The following is an 18,361-nucleotide window of genomic DNA, read 5'->3' on the forward strand; positions in this document are numbered from 1 at the left end:
ATAGGTGATGTCAGATTTTCTTCTGCTGATCATATGATGCTATATATATTAACTATTATTGTTACATTTAGGCCTTTAAACTTTTAAAGTCATAATTAATTAGTTCAAACATAACTTTGGTAATACTCACTCGTTTTCATTCGTTGAAACGGCAAAACATACTTACTTTTCCTAACAAATCGAATTAAAATATTTAAAAAAAAATTTAACCACAAAAAGTAAAAAAAATAAATCATTCCAATACCACTAAAATATAATCTCTTGAGTAAACTGACCCCAAACCTGAAACAGGTACCAGCCCCGAATGGGCTGGCGAAAATGCATCCTCTCACAGAAAACCTGAGGACTCACTTGCAGCAAGTCTACCTCTAGTTTTCCCTGTAAATTATTGTCAATACTTTATCATGTTTATAGGGTCCCAGTGCACATTACAACATGCTGTATAAATGTAATTCAATTCTTCCAAGACCGTGCCGGGTCGCGTTTAGAGAATATTCATTGTGGAATTTAAAGGCCCATAAAGTGATTTGCTCATTCGGACGATCGTAAAAATCTTCAGATTTTGGTACCAATGCTTTGTCATTTAAGACAAAAATAAAGAATTCACATGAATCTGTAATTTATATAGGCCTACTGACAGTAGGCCTATAATTAGCTACATGTATTTCAATGGGTCAATACTGCTATTTTATTAGTTTTTTTTGCCAATGTTTTCATTTCAAAAGTACCAAATGACAATGAATGACTTATCTTTCACTTTTATTAAGCAATTTATAAACAATTTAATTTTTAAAACTTTCGCTAGGATCACTGAATGGGTCTTTAATGGAATATTTTTAATGTCAAATGTCTGAACTGTATCGTAGTGTATAATCCCTTTAAGAACTTAGCATTAGTTTTAAGCTTTTAAGGACACACCTTTTGATTTTCATGGGAGTTTGGGTCGGGCAGAAATTTCTTTTTGGGCCTCCAAAGGCGGCCAATTTTTTACTCCTCAATATTAATGTATACCTAATATGCAGAGTTGGGGTGGCGAAGCCGGTTTTTTTAATTGCCTCCAAAAAAAAAAACCGGACAAAAAACTCCGATGCCTCCCCCTGGAAAATGGATGGTGTGTCCTTAAGCATGTTTAACATGTTAGCATATCATTCGACAAGATGTTCTGCATGTGCACAAAGCTGGGAACGTAGTTGGACAATCTGGACTTACACCAATTACTGTAAGTACTTCTTTTGAACTTCATAACACTCACACCAAAATAATATAATATGCTCATTAAAATTTCTTGATTCTAAGACATGGTATATTATAGGCGTAACATAATGTGTAGGAAATTGATATACACACATTTTATATCTGTTCAAGATTTGTAAGACTTATTTCCTGATTGAAAAGTTAAAGGTGTAATGTATATTCGTATCGGGGCAACGACGACCAACGCTAATTAAAAGAGTGTTCAGAAATATTTTGGTTGGGGCGGCCGGAAAATATGTAGGCATTGTAGGGGTGGGGGTCATTAAAAGTTTAGGAGTTCTGAAGAAGGGGTGGGTGTATGAACAGGGCGGGGGTTAAAATTTTAGGCGTTCTGAATAGGGGGGTAAAAACTTTAGCAACATTAGTCCTGATGCAAAAAATACAAAATAGCCTGAAATTGACAAATTTTCATGCTGCGCGAGCAAATGTTCCAGTAAAAGTAAAACCAGAACAAAAGTCCACAGCAGATAAGAGTATTTGATCAGGTACTTTATGAATTTGGATAAATCATTCAATAGTCAGAGATATATAATTATGTAGTGTTAAATATTGTCTTGTCTATAACTTAATTTTAAGGTTTATGTCAGTTTCTTTTGGTCTGTTCTTTAAATCACTAAAAAGCTGCAATATCTTTGTCCTTCTTTAGTGTTGACAATGTAGCACAGATTATTAATTTACTATCACTGTATATTTTGAACATTATAATATAATTATATTCTTTACAATTAAATCATGTGGCATTCCAATCATAGGCGGCGGAAATACTAATAGAAGTAAAAATAAAGCAATAATTGCCCTGTGCAACTATTTAGCACGTCGAAAAGCACCGTGTTTTGGGCCCAAATACGAAGTGGCCCATCAAATATAGCAAAACACACCATTTCGGGCTAAAAAATGTCTAAAGATTTTCACACGCTTCGCCGCAACCCCGGGGGTCACTCCATTGTGGCCTGTCCACCATCCGCGATAATGAAAACGCGTAAAACGGGTCGTTTTTCGTGGGTAGGCACGATACGCGCGTATCGCGTTTAGGGTGTCAAAAACATGAAAAAATTGGAAAAAGGGTAGCAAAATTGCAATTTCTAAATACGCGGAAATGAAATTTAGGGTATGAAATTTGATGTTAGGAATGAAATCCCTGTTTAGGGTGTCGTTTTAGCCAAGGGGTAAATCCTTGTTTAGGGTGCTTTTCAAAAGTTGATTATCGCGGATGGTGTACAGGCCACAATGGGAGTGACCCCGGGGCCGCAACAAAAGGTCCCAGTAAAAAAATCAGAACTCGTCCCTCGACCCCCCCCCCTATATTTTAATGATCCCGCCGCCACTGATTCCAATCATAAATGGATGGTTAGTCCGGTATATGGGAATTTAATGATGACCCCCAGGACTCTACCAAACCAACTTTTTGGGCGGGTGCGGCGTGCCGCACCCGCCCTATATTTGTCTGACTATTGACCTACTTTTTCACATACCGCAGTGTTGAGAAAATATTTGTGCTGGTTATATCCCAAACCCACAGAGGTGATAGTTTACAGCGAGTTTTGTCATTATTACTTGATTTTGATATGTAAGTAATACGATAAAGTCGTCATAGGCAGTAATGTGTTTGAATTAAAAGAAATAACGAAAATAATTATTTAAGTAATAGAAATACTATTTGGAAATTGCAGCAAGATTTGCAGATGTTTTTATTTGAACAGTACCAGTTCACCAGTGTTGCTAGTTTTCCTAATCTTTGGGCTAAATTAATAGCATCATGAAGGTCATATATTTCATTTTATACTGACAGCTTCGGTATGTACCGTACTTTACAGCTTGTATATGCATTGTGTTCAGTGTGTACATAGGCTATTTGCTTTTCAAATCTTGTGGCAAATTGTGCTTGCTGATGCTTGTATAAGGTATTATAGACAAATTATTAGAATGCATGTGCACCAGTAGAAATAAACATATGAATGAATATTTTATTTCCTGGATTATTTTTGTTGGGACAAAATAATGATATAGTTTGACGCTTTGAAATACAGTTATGTTAATCATAATACAGTTACAAAGTTAAAAAATGATATCGAAATATTGTAAAATCAAACTTTTCCCCTCATAAGTTGTATCAAAACAACATATTGAGGAAATTGATATGACAGATTTTTAAACTTTGATATGGAAAGATACCCCAGCCCTGTTGTCTCACCAGAGAAGATGAGCAGAAGTCTTTCTATCTGATGATAAAAAAAAAAAACTCTAGGTATGATTACGAAAATGTTTTAAATAACTATTATCTACAAAAGTTTTATAACAATGTTTTATATAAAATGTTAACATAAAACGTCTTCTGTTATGATGTGAAGGGTTAAAATAAAAACAGGGAAAATCTGTTCCAACTGACCAGCAGAGAGCCAAAGGATAAGCAATAGATAAGATTAAAATCAAGGAAAATATGACACAACCTCCAATGGGGGAATAACAAACGTATAAACGTACTTAAAAGTTAAAAACTCTTTTAACTTTGTTTATAGGTTTTGTGTTATTCCCCCATTGGAAATCGATGTTGTGTCATATTTTCCCTGTTTTTAATTGTGAAGACTTACTCATTCTTTCATTTCTCTTGACAGTTTTTCATTTGCCCGCCCTATTCCTTTTAAAGGAATTTTTATTTAGCTTCGGTCCAATAACACATTCAATATGTTAAAAAAAAAAAATTCCCGGCACTCCGGCCATATTCAAGGTTAAAGGCAAGTAAGCAGTGTGCAGCAGCAACCAACAAAGCAATGACCAAGTTAAGAATAAGCAAGAGGAGCTTTAAGTACTCAACAAGGTGAGCTTTTGTCTGCTCTACAAGACGTACATCCGCCCCGTCTGGAGGGCATTCAGGAGCAGACTATGTTCACAAAAGACGAGAATCATCTGCGGGGACACAGTGACAAGCTGTTTATACCAGCACTGAAGAAAGGGCTGAACTGTAGGAGCAAGTTATTTTCCATAAGAGTTGTCAACCACTGAAACAGTCTCCCATGAAATGTTGTGATGGCAAAGTCTGTAAATGAATTCCAGATAGACACCTATTGGCAGCACGAATTTGGATATGGGGTCATAAAGGCTAATGAACCAAACTATTGCCCATCAACCTGAGTGTAAGTGTAAGTGTAAGCATAGAAAGCATTGACAATAGAGTACAATGTTGCCAACACTGCTGTTAAAGCGCCAAATTGTGTTAGTTCAGTTTATATCATCAGATCGATTACCACGGCTTCATAGACTTTTCATATGAATATTTAACTTCAGATCCCGGTTTTAGATATTGTTTGAAAGTGATGGAGCAACATACATCAATTAGGTTTTGATGTGTTATCAATGAAGTGTGTCTCCGTTGGCTATTTGACGTAGGACATTTGTGAGCTATTTCGCTCGGACTGATTCGCTACGCCTTTGTGCTTCTTTCACTGCTTGTAAGGTATCGGCAACATTGACTGAGCGAGATGGGTGAGGTTTTCTTGTGGGGTCAAATAGATGTGGGTTATATATCCCAGGCAAAAATTTAGACATGAGTCATGCCCATGAACATGCCAAGATCTTGCCATGAACATGCCAAGAACATGCCCTATTTTCGCTAGCAACGGGCATGAATTTTCATGAATTTGGGAAATTTTGATGGGTTGTTCATGCTCACCCATGAATATTCATGCCCTTGCATGCTTTTTTGTTTGTCATGCGTGTAGTCAGAGCCTTGACATGTTCAGGGCATGTTCATGGGTAACTCATGGGCATGAATCGAGGTCAATGTCAAATTCTCTCTACTTTCATGCCCATAAATTCCTTATTCATGGGTAACTCATGGCATGAATCATGGTCAATGTCAAATTTTCTCTACTTCCATGCCCATTAATTTTTAGTCAAGGGCGTCAATTACAATTTTAATGGGTGCAAAATTAACGACCCATGAATCCTTGATAGAGGATTTTCATGCCATATACAAAACAAAAGAATCAGAATGCCTTGCCATGTTCATGGCATGAACATGCCATGTTTATGGCATGATTTGCATAGCAACCAGTAGCGAATTTTGGGATTACCCATGAATTATTTTTGCCTGGGATAGCTTAGTGGCATTTCAAGATATGTACATTAAAGACCAAAAGTAAGTAAGTTAGTAAGTGAGCAAGTAACATACACTTCTATAGGGTGTGCCGGCGGCCCACCAAATATCACCCCTTAGCGCCATGCACTACACTGCCATTACATTATACTAATTGTTGTTCATTTAATTCAATCCTTAATCATGAAATTAATATTATAAGACATATTGGCTCACCATGCAATAATATTAAGACATATTGGTTTACCATGCAAGAACAACCTTTCTGGTCGTTCCAGAAAGCTTACTAATTAATATCACATTTGCACATTAAAGATACATAACACTTCTAGAAATGTTTTAAGTTGAATATTTGCACATGAAAGAACACTATAAAATATATGGCAAGGTTTGGTCTGGCTGAAAATGTCAAATTTCACATATACGTATATAATAAGTATTCGTAGATGCTGTGCAGGAATATTGCCAATAAGATTGTACAATTATCAACGTCCAGTTTCCAAAATTGGGCTTGTATTATGCGGCCCATACACGATCAATATTATTGATCAATATTGCGGACCCTAAATGCAGAAGTGGATACAAAATCTACCATTGTGCGTGTACAATGGTAGATTTTGAATTAGACTGCTTTGCATTCCTTTTTTAAACAATTCCCATTCCATGCATAAAACAACACATCCACATCCCTAGTGACTGCCCTGCCATAGATAGCTGTTGGATCAGAACAGGATTTTTGGATTTTCCATGGTGGGATTAGAGGGATGATAATTTTAAATGGTCTACTACAGTAGACTAATTTTGAATCCACTCTTGTATCAAGGGTCTTTGATATTGATCAAAAAATTGAACGTTTATGGGCGTTAGGCAGGCGTGAAATATACATGACTGGTCGTTTTAAGGCTTTTGCTTCATTGAATGGCTGAATTCCAAACGATTATTTTGTAAACAGATAATACTGTGATTATTTATGGATGAAAACGAAGAAACATGTTATAAATGAAATAATTTATAATATTAAACACACAGTTTGTTTTGTCAACGATGAAAATCCGTTCCAAATCAAGTTTTTAGGACCTGTAATATGGAAATGGAAATTCGTGTAATCCTTTCTGTTCTTTACGTTGTCAACATTTTTGGTGGATAATTATCCTCTATCATGTACATATTTTGTTAAAATTGGCTCGTTTTAAACATGCACAACAAACCTCTAAGCTAGTAGCTACACCAAACTGCATCAGGTACTAGGTTCATCCTTCTCATGTTAATTGTACATTTGTTTTTCATTAATAACAAAGTGTTGACTGTCACGGGTGAATGAAATATTGAAACGTCACTGACACAAAATGATATTGAATACTTTCTATTTTTGAAACTAAGCTGATCAAGTTGTGATTTTTAGCTTTTTAGCGGTATAAATGACAACTTCAGGCACTGAAAGTGCAGACAATTTTAAATGGTAGATAGCATAAATCTATTCAATGAATCCAAAGCCTGCATTATTTATTGTGTGTGTGTAAATTAAAACGCCCAGTCAGGTAGTATTTCTCTGATATGTTACATCTGCCCCATGATCTGCCAGAGGATGTTTTAAATACATTCCCATAACCCAGTGGGGTTTCTGGCCTTGGTATGTCTGCCTATGTACAAAACATTGAGACTTAAAAAATAAAATTAACGCAGTGGGACAATGTGAATGTTTTCTATAAGAATATCAAATTTAATTTTTAAATCTCAACTTTTAGCTCGTTGGCTTCTTTTTTAAAATAGCCATTTTGTGTGTGGTAATGGAGACATTGCCTCTAAAACTAGGCTATAATATTAATCAAATTTCCCAATCATGGTACATTGTCGGAATGTATTTAAGCCTCCTCTGACACCTGCCTATTAAAGTCACCTAATTTCGGAAACTGGACATTGATTGTACAATCTTATGAATATTAAAGGCCCATTCAGTGATCCCAGCGAAAATGAACAAAAATTAAATTGTGGATAACTTGCTTAAAAGTGAAGGATAAGTCATTGAAATTGTCACTAGGTATTTTTGCAGCAGTATTGACCAAGTTGAAGCCCCATTCAAATACAGTTAGCTATTAAATTTCTGTACTTAAAGAAGAGATATTACAATATTATTTCATGTTAAATGTCCAATTTTGTCTTTAACTCACAGCTTTCGGCTTAACTACTAGCAAGCTGTGTTACCACATAATGCTACTAACAAAGGTGCAAAAAAACTGAATTTTGATGATTTTACGATTTTCTGAACATGCTGAATGCGGAAATCACTGAATATACCTTTAATTGGCACCTCTTTCAATGTGTCAGCATTATACTTTGTTCAACTTAAGGGATCTGGAATGAGCGTTTCAAGCGTTTCGACAGTATTTTTTAGGGGACATGAGAGCACCTCAGACGTATCGAATTGCATTCTGAATACGAAGCATGTATATCTGATATCAAATAATTTTAATTTGTTGATTTTTGAAAATCACGATATAATACAAATTTTATGACAAATTATAAAAAATTAATATTTTTCAAATTTTTGATATATAACAGTACTCGAAGTAAATTTTATAAATCTAATGATATATTCTTAGGGGCGCACCATTAGATTTCCAGGGGGTGGCATGGGAGTTTTTTGAAAAAAAAAACTTCGCCCACTAGTGAGACGAAAAAAAAAACTTTCCCCACTAGTGAGACGAAAAAAAAAAATTTTTGCCTCACTGATGAGTAAAAAAAAAAATTTCCCCCACCCAACTTTGTATAAAAATGTACATTAAAATTGAAAAAAAAATACTTTGCCGCCGAAGGCGGCGAAAAAAATTTTTTTGCTGCTCTCGGAGGCGAAAAAAAAAAAAATTCCGCCACCTTCGGCGGCGAAAAAAAAAAATTCTGCCTGACCCAAACTCCCGTGCCCCCCCTGAGAATCTAATGGTGCGTCCCTTAAAGTGTATGTAGCTGGGAGGAAAAGCCGACGATCAATTGAAAATTTTGACCTTTCATATTGAAGATATGGATTTTTTTCCCAAAAACCCTAATTTTTTTTTGTGTTTTGGAAAAAAAATCTATATCTTCAATACGAAAGGTCAAATTTTTCAATTGATCGTCGGCTTTTCATTCCACCTACATACACTTTAAGTATAAATCATCAGATTTTTAAAGTTTACTTCGAGTACTGTTAAATATCAAAAATATCAATTTTTAATGATTTGCCATAAAATTCGTATTACATTGCAAATTTCAAAAAATCAAAATTATTTGATATCAGAAGGACATTCTTCGTATTCAGAATGCAATTCGATATGTCTGATGTGCTCTAATGTCCCACAATAAATACTGTCCAAACGTCATACCCCTTCCCTTAAGTAGCAAGATTCGTAACATCGTAGATTGATATAGAATTATGTGCACTCAGTTCGGCAATTTAAACCAATCATCATCATCATCATCATCAGTCGGCTGCAGAGCAGGCGACTACAAGCTTTCTCCAACTATTGCGATCCTGGGCAAGCGAAACAATTTTGTTTGGCTATAGCATCCCTTCAGTATCTCCCTGGACATACTGTTAGTACAGTGTGCGCGGCCGTCCCGGTTTCCTCTTCCCATGTGGTGGAATATAAAGGGCATATTCTTTCACAGGCTCGCCGTCTTCATGACGCAGTATATGGCCTAGAAATTTGAGTTGATGAATCTTGACTCTGGCAACCAGTGGAGTGGTGTTTGTCAGATTGTAGATGGTTTCATTTGGAATCCGATCCACACCCATTGAATTTTGTTTCGATTGGCAGGGATGGGCTTCTCCAAAGGCGTTCCAATTCCAATCTTGGAGGTCATTCTTGAAGGACTACGTCGCCCGTGTGAATGGGATGTTGATAACACATTGAGCTGATCGACTGGCTGACACCCATTGACGATATAGACGCCGGAATATTGTCTTAATTAATTTATTATTCAGCTCAAATTTAAAGGTCACATATCTGATAGTGAAAACTAACATTTTGGGGGTGTTTATTTTTAATGGAACCGTTACAATATTGATATAATTCTCCGTTTCTTCGTGTTTTTCTTTTGTATTATTACCAGGCGCGTAGCAAGCGGGGGGACAGGGTGGACGAAGTCCATGGGCCCCGAGGGTTCAGGGGCCCCGAGCAAAAGCGAAAAATGAAATAAGGGCTGATAATAGAGAGCAAAGGGCCGGATTTACAGTTGGGCCAGATAGGTCCAGGGCCCAAAAAAATTGGGGGCCCCAAAATTGCGTTATGCATCTTTCGATTAACCCCAATAACAGCATGTTTTTTGGCCAAAATAAGGCAAAATTGTACAATTTTTCGCGCTTCGCGCGCATTCCAATAGCAAAATTCATCATCTGATGGGACTAAAATAGTCTGAAATTGAATTTTTCGTGTGCTTTGCGCGTAAATGTAACACCGGAACAAAATATGCCTTCCTCGCCACGTGAGTTCGGGGCCTCCAAATTTTGGCCTGGCCCATGGCCCCCATAAGGTAAATCCCGCCCTGGTTAAAGGGGCCCATACTGCTCCTTGTCCATGGGCCCCTGATACTCTTGCTACGCCCCTGATTATTACAGGTACTGATTTTCTTTCACGCCAATTAGACTAGTACCGACAATGACGCGTCTTATCTTAGTGGCGTTTTTTGCTGTATGCCTATTTAGTGTAGTTGGTAAGTGTCTTCGCTGGCCTACATTTATTGGATCGGAGTTGCACTTTATTTAGAAACAATCTCCTGTGTCAGAAGTTGTCTTTTATATATAATACAAGATTAACAACAATCAATATTGATGGCCATACATGTATTTCTCCCAAAACATTGCACTCCTTAGTAGAAATTTTAGTTTTTTCCCACTTTTTTTTTATACTTTCTTTAACTCTGAAGGTCTCTGACGGAATATCAACTGTACGGGTTCAATCTAACTATTCAAAAACTATCGATTATAACAAATCGAAATAAACATACGTCAATCAAAACTAAGTTTGGCTGAAGACGATTGCAGTCCTACCCGCGTGCATTTCAGCTTTATTACAGTGGCGAAAACATAACTAAAATCACTTCGTCTTTAAATTGTGCCCCTCCAGATTTCAGATTTAGGTTGAGACAAGTTTTCTAGAAATTCAGAGAAACTTGCAATGGGCCATACAGCGCGAGATGCATGCTATACGTTTTGTACGCAAAACATGTTCGAATAGGGGGTGATTATCAGGTGTGACGTCACCAAATGGGTGATTTCACCGAGGATGGGGGGGGGGGTATTTGTTATTTATTCATTTATGTAAGACTAAATGACTATCTCGGGATCTGACTGATATTCAGCCTTTGGACATGTCAAATAACATGTAATCAGTCGAGAGCGCGGACATTTCTCCACTCGCAAGCCACCAGAATTTGATTTGTGTGATTAAAAGAAAGTCGTGAATTGAGTGTCAGGCATGTGGGTCTATACAGAAACACTACAACATAGGGGTTGTTATAAGTAAGTTATGCAAATGCTCACTTTTAGTACATATGACATATATGATGAGATAAAGTGAGGAAACTTAAGTTCGTAACCCATGATAACCTTGCTCCTGAAGAAGAAATTACTTTCTAGATCCCTAGTTTTTCAATAAAAACTGTGTCAGGATATGTCATAAATTGTGTCCGAAAAGATATATCGGGTGTGCCTGACTGTGTCACCTGAAAAATATCTTACCGTCCTTTTCTTATCCCGGTTTGTTATAATGCTGTTCTATTTCAGAACACGTAGCAGGACAAACGAAGAAATGCTACCAGTGTGGCTGGGTTGAAGGCATTACTGGAGACGCCTGTTCTGACGAGAATCTCAACCTTGATTCTCCTGAGGTCGAAGAAGTGGCATGTCCAGATAATTTTTGCTTCGTAAGTATTAACCAAACCAGAAAATTTTCTGGACACGTGACACCCATGGGCGCAGACATATTAGCATTATGGAATGTGACCCCGAGCACAGCGGGTGGTCTACCAATAGGAAGAATTCCTCATTTGATGCAAAATAAGTTACTTGTCGCAAGTTAATAATGTTATGGTAAGAGTTTCCGTAGATAAATATTTTTTCCGTTGAAAGATATTTTTGAAATTACATATTGATGATATTGTGTTAACCCAGAGCATAGGGGATGGCTAGATGGGGGAGTTGTGCTTGGGCGAGTTTGTTGTTGTAGCTATATTGAGAAAAGGGTAGTTGTAAATCTGGTAACGTATCGAAACGTATGGAAACGGGTGGAAATGGATGAAAAAGGATGGAAATGGGTAAGAACGGATGGAAATGGGTAAGAATGGATGGAAACGGGTCAAAATATTCCAACATGGATCGAAATTGATGCAAAGATACTCGCAAAAACGTACAAAATATTAAAACGAAGAAATGTTCAAATCACCGGCGCGGCGCATAGGGAGAGCACGTCACCCAAACAGTACAGAGCATTGAGCCCTAAGTTTATAATTGCATGGAAGACAGTGTGTGGATTGTGACCGGAGGATTTTCATTATATTATGCAAAAGTTTGTTTTGGTTAGTGGGTTAAGGTCACCGAGGTCATCATTTTATGATTTTAGACTTGGGCGGTAAAAGAATGCGTGGGGTCTATTAAGTAATGTCATTGAGAAAAATGAAGAAGAACTGTTTATTTAATTAATTGATATCTTTTAATATTCATAGTAATCTAAACATCAATACAAATCAATTTATTTATTCTTAAATAAAGAAGAATATTGCTCTTTCTTTCTTTCCTTCTTGCGTTAATTGATTAATTAAAAGAAAATTGATTATTTCTTTCTTTCGTTCTTTCTATTTTAATAACATAAAAGTTTCTTATTGTTCTTTTTTCCTTCCATTATTTGAATTTTATTTGCATGAAAAGAAAAAGAAAGAAAGAAAGAAATTCAAAAATAGGGGAAGACAAGAAAACAAATGAAGACACAGGATAAGAAAAGAAAAGAACACGAAAAATGAAAGACAAAATACCAAATATAAGAAAAAAGACACGAAAAGAGACACAATAAGAATAAAAATTTAATGAGAGAGAGAGAGACCCAGCAAACACAAAAACGTTTTAAAAACGTTTTTAATAAGTTATATTTTGGCTTTTGGTTTACATAAAAACGTTTTAATAACATTAAAATGTCGGGTTATATAAAGGTCATGAAAACGTTTTAAAACGTTTTGTATGAAAACACACTACAACAATATTTAAAAAATGTTTTCAAAAATGTTATTGTAAACTATTTTTGCAAACATTTTTTGCAAAATATTTTGTCAACACTTAAATAACATTATGTTAAAATATTTGCACTCAGCAAACACAGAAATGTTCTTAAAAAATTTTTTCAAAACGTTTTAATAACATTTAAATGTCGGGTTATATAAAGGTCATGAAAACGTTTTTAAAACGTTATTGCAAATATTTTGGGCAAATATTTTTCGCAAAATATTTTTTCAACCCCAAAATAACATTCTGTTTAGAATGTTTTGTATCAAGTTTTCAAGAATGTTTTTGGAATGTTATTAAAACGATTTTATACCCTTTATATAACACGACATTTAAACGTTTTCTGTAAAACATTTTTGTTTGCTGAGCAGTAGATTATCAAAAAATGTTTTTGTAAGGTTATGAAAACGTTTTATACTCTTAATATACCCTTTATATAACCCGACATTTAAACGTTTTCTGGCAACCTTTATAACCTTTTGCGAATCATGTCGAAAACGTTTTGTGTTTGCTGGGGAGAGAGAGAGAGAGAGAGAGAGAGAGAATGAGAAAGAAATTAACGTAGGTATTACCCAACACCAATGAAAGAAAGAAAAAAAAAAAGAAAAAGAAAGAAAGAACAAATAAAAATAAAGTAATAAATAAAGAAACAAAGAAAGAAAGAAAGAAAGAAAGAAAAAAAAGAAAGTAATAAATAAAGAAACAAATAAAAAGAAAGAAAGAAAGAAAGAAAAAAAAAGAAAGAAAAAGAAAGAAAGAAATAAATAGAGAAATAAGACATAAAGAAATCAAGAAAGAAAGAAAGAAAGAAATAAAGAAATAAAAAAAAAAAAAAAGAAAAAAAAAAAAAAAGAAAGAAAGAAAGAAAGAAAGAAAAGAAAAGAAAAAAAAAAAAGAAAAGAAAAGAAAAAAAAAGAAAAAAGAAAGAAAGAAAGAAATAAAGAAAGAAAGAAAAAAAAAAAGAAGGAAAGAAAGGAAAGAAAGAAAGAAAGAAAGAAAGAAAGAAAGAAAGAAAGAAAGAAAGAAACAAAGAAAGATGAAAGAGAGAAAGAAAGAAAGTTTATTGAATTAAATAATTAAATGAAGTTGAAGAAACTTGGTACTTTGGTAGTGTTTCCATGCCGCTGAAAGCATGCGAGAAGCTAAATTGGTATCACGAATCACGTATCGCCTAGCACTAGTGGTGAAGGCTTCGGAGACGAGCTCTGTATTTTGACCGATGGGTGAAACACATTTTGACGAATTTTAGCTCTTATTGTACTCATTTTGAGATGTTCGAGTCATATTTTGTTTTATTCCGACCCATTTTCATCCTTTTCGATCCATTCCTGTCCTATTTCCATCCATTTCCATCCATTTCCATCCGTTTCCATACGTTTCCATACGTTACTAGATTTACAGATACCCATTGAGAAAAATGTCTATGGACATTCTGCCATTTTGAAATGCTCTCTTTTTTCCATTTCAAATTAATATAATTCATGATAATTTGGGGAAATAAAATTGCATCGTGCGGAATGAGGTATCAAAATACCCAGAACATAATTCGCAACTATTCGACATTCTATTGATTGCTTTATCCATGGCAATTAATGTTGAGAAGCAGTGGACCAGTTCATATCAGCCATCAGCTCAAGCCATCAGCCAAGATGGCGAAAGCTCAGTTCCGTGTGTAATAAATTTTGGATTTGCCAGGGTTAAAGGTCACAAGGCTGTTTTTCCTACCCTAGTTACGGGGCCGGACAAATGGTATCACGCGTTGGTGTGTTGTAGTGTCCAATCAGGTTCGCAATTGTTGCTCGCTCGGTACCATGTTTTCTTTTAGAGTTTATTTTCTGTCCGATCTGTCAACAACTTCGTCTCCCGGCTTCTTGTTAACGTGTTTATTATTTCTGTCTGGGGATCATTGGGCTACTTTAAGTTTATACGCCGTAGAAGTGACGTCATAATCGGATTAACTACCATAGCAATAGATGAATACAATTTTTGAATAGATCGCTCTGCACTACAAGCAGATTGCACTAATCACCTGTGTATGTCAGCAATACAATAACGCTCTTTTCAAAGATACCTATCTTACAGGTGCGAGTGATCATGCTTTCTTTGACATCTATGGTTCAATGCATCTGTAATGCGTGATCGTTGTAATGCAGGGCGGTATAGTCAAAATTGTATTCATCTATTGCTATGGTAGTTAATCCGATTAACTACGTCACTTCTACGGCGTATAAGTTTATTCACTAGCAGAATAGTATTTTGTGTTGTGGTTATGTATGTTGCTCGCATTACACCATTCGTTCATTTGATCATTTATTCGTGCATCTGCTACGTTTTAGTTAGATTTCGACCTCCATAAGTCGTTCACACCAGGAAATCGCTTCATTCGATGAAGATTCGAAGATGAGATTAGCAAATGTGAACGTAATAATTCAATCTTCATTAAGGGATCTGGAATGAGCGTTTTGAGCGTTTCGACAGTATTTTTGTGGAACATGAGAGCACATCAGACATATCGAATTGCATTCTGAATACGAAGAATGTCTTTCTGATATCAAATAATTTTCATTTAATATTCATTTGATATTTTTCATATTTTTGATATAATCAGTCCTCGAAGTAAATTTTATAAATCTAATGATATATTTTTAAAGTGTATGTAGCTGGGAGGAAAAGCCAACGATCAATTGAACATTTTGACCTTTCATATTGAAGATATGGATTTTTTTCCCAAAAAGACCTAATTGTTTTTGGTGTTTTGGGGAAAAAATCCATATCTTCAATACGAAAGGTCAAAATTTTCAATTGATCGTTGGCTATTCATCCCACCTACATACACTTTAAGTATAAATCATCAGATTTATAAAGTTTACTTCAGTACTGTTAAATATCAAAAATATCAATTTTAATCATTTGCCATAAAATGTGTATTACATTGCGAATTTCAAAAAATCAAATTTATTTGATATCAGAAGGACATTCTTCGTATTCAGAATGCAATTCGATATGTGTGATGTGCTCTAATGTCCCACAATAAATACTGTCCAAACGTTCATACCCCATCCCTTAACTAATTACTGAAGGTATTTCCTGGTATGAACGGGTGGCGCTACTAAACAAGTCGTGCAACTTTAATCTTTAGCCTGACTAGTCCGACGAGTAGGCCCTGGTTTTTCTTAGAAATTAAATTATATTTAGACTCTAATCACTCAAGAAAGATTATCCGCGAACATGTAAGTATACTAACCGCCCGCCCGAAAAAGCCCTGCGGGGTAGTCAATGGCCTTTTAAGAATCGTCTTTCTTATTGCGCCATTTATAAACTAGTTTGTGATCAGAGTCTAAGTAGTCTGGTAACGAAGAAAAACGGGTCATACTCGTTGGACTAGGCCAGACAGCAACAACTTCACCTGTACTTCAGTAATTACTTGAAAATGCCTTTCTCTCTTATGTCTCAGAAAGCAAAAGTAGGAGACAGTATTGGAAGCCGAGGATGTGACAACGGTTTGGTGACTGGTTGTAGCAAGTCCGGAACTGCTTCAAAAGACGGGAACTCTCTGAGTTGCTGCAACAACAACTTATGCAATGGCGGTATCAAAGGACTTGCCATCAACTTCACCGTTGTAGTTGCTGCTGTTATATTTGCAATTTACACAGGAGTCTAGTCTGGGACAGTAGCGTAGCAAGCGGGGTGGAGGGGGGGGGCAGAGTGCCCCACCCCCCTGACAAAAAAAATGAAAGAAAAAGTGCCCCTCTGACAAAAAAAATGAAAGAGAAAATCAGGAGGGCAAAGGAAAAGAAAAGGGCAAGGAGCCCTTTTCTAGCAAAATTCAGGGCAAAATAGTGTAAAATACAAATTTTTCCGCTACGCGCGCACATTGTAACAATAAAGCCCTTTTTAGCCAGATAACGGGCGAAAATAGTGTGAAATACTATTTTTTCGCTCTACGCGCGCACATCATCCCAATAAGGCCCTTTTCGGGAAGCTCGAAGACATACAGTCTCTATGTATTGTATGATGCAACTGCAGTTTTTTTTCGTCTGTGCCCCAAAATTTCATTTTGCCCCCCCGACCAAGAAAGCTGGCTACGCCCCTGGTCTGGGAGTAATACTAAACCAGATTACTGTGACCAGGTTAATTGGAATTATAATTTTGATTTATCTTTTCACTGATTTATCAATATTTACGTAAGAAGTGGGTTGGGGGACTTCGGGGAAACACGTTTTTTGGAAATGTGAGTGTCACAAATTAAAAAAAAAAATCACAATATTACGTGATCATATTTGTCTGGATCAAAATTCGTGTTATCTTTGGTTAGAATAGCATTTTAATTTTCCCATTTTTGGAAATCCGAATTGCCCGTTTTTAGTGGTTTTGACACAGGAGTGCATACAGCCGTAAGGACCTATTTCACTTTGAAAGTTTTACAAGTGAAAAGTATGAGTTTGTAATTACCAGTACTATGTTTGGCGTATGTCTTTAAGTATATTAAATGCAATAAACTTTAAAAGAATAAAAATAATAGCTTTTTGAATACAATACAAACAAACAAAAACGAAGCGCATGGTTTCATAACTTACTATACATAGGTTCACAATACTATTATAAATATGCTAGTATAAAATCCCTTTCATGTTTCATTAAAGATTGCTCCCTGAGAATCACCGTCAACATGGTCGATGCCAATTAGAGAATAAACGATAGGAATTTTTATTTTGACTATCCTCTACCGTGTGGTAGACGACAGGCAGGTCCAATCTTTTGAGTAATGGATGCTGGCGCAGCTGGTATCCACTACGATAAAATATTGGACCTGTCATTGGTAGAGGATAGTCAAATTAAAAATTCCTATCGTTTATTCTCATTCTTAGTCAGTTAAATATTATCTTAATAACTGTAAACTATTTTTTAAAGCAAAAATTAAGTTACCGTCATAAAAACTCCCCTTTTTCTAAAATGAACGAAACTTGTTTACAACTTCACATCTTTTGTTGCACGTACTGCTAGCGCGTGCGAGTATTCGGCACTGCGTCTACGGATACAACGCGAGTTATACGCGCACCTTTATGAGCGTGTTACGCGTTATCAACACACATGATGACGTGATAGACGACACCCAAAATCATGCAATTGTCCAATCAGATTATGAGTCTACGTAATAGACCACTCCCACTGACTAAGTATGGCCCATAGCTCCCAGCTTTCGTAAAACGATCTAACCATAGACCTTTTACCTAAATTAACCCTAACACTGGACCCTGCTTTTTCGGATCGGAAGTCAAAGAAGATCCGAAAAAGTCAAGGAGAAGAAGAATTTTTGACTTGGCACCCCCGGGATTCGAACCTTTGACCCCTCGCATGCCAAGCACACGATCACGGACCGGTAGCTACACGGGTTATTGCTGCCCGGCCAGCAATTCCGTGCGCATATAACACTTGGGGTGATTGCGTCATCGCAGACCCTGGGATTCATGCATGCGCAGATTTTTTCATCGTAAGATTTTGTAAGATTTTTGGGTGTTAGGGTCATAGGGCCTGCACTTTGGCTCCACATTTGAAAGGGGCGTGAATTCATTTTTGGATACGCCCCTATTATAATTATAAATACTCACACACATGCTCTATATGTATATACATGTACCACATGTAGTAAATCTGTCTGCTTTATCTGTATTGTGACGTTCTTAAGCAAATACTTAAACACGATTTCATCAAACATTATAACAATAGCTCTTTTACAGTGTGCAATCATCCCGGGCAATAATTGGGCA

At 36.1% G+C, this 18,361-nt stretch overlaps 1 protein-coding gene across 1 annotated transcript; it reads left to right on the top strand.

Moving 5' to 3' along the window:
* Positions 1-1,143: 1,143 nt before the first annotated feature.
* Positions 1,144-16,299, top strand: LOC140138397 (uncharacterized). Its single transcript, XM_072160294.1, has 4 exons — positions 1,144-1,219; positions 9,939-10,033; positions 11,106-11,245; positions 16,048-16,299. The coding sequence occupies exons 2-4, from the start codon at positions 9,979-9,981 to the stop codon at positions 16,252-16,254; spliced, it is 402 nt and encodes a 133-aa protein (XP_072016395.1). The 5' UTR covers positions 1,144-1,219; positions 9,939-9,978; the 3' UTR covers positions 16,255-16,299.
* Positions 16,300-18,361: the final 2,062 nt, after the last annotated feature.

The sequence above is a fragment of the Amphiura filiformis genome, chromosome 17, assembly GCF_039555335.1.
Source record: "Amphiura filiformis chromosome 17, Afil_fr2py, whole genome shotgun sequence".
Taxonomy (NCBI): domain Eukaryota; kingdom Metazoa; phylum Echinodermata; class Ophiuroidea; order Amphilepidida; family Amphiuridae; genus Amphiura; species Amphiura filiformis.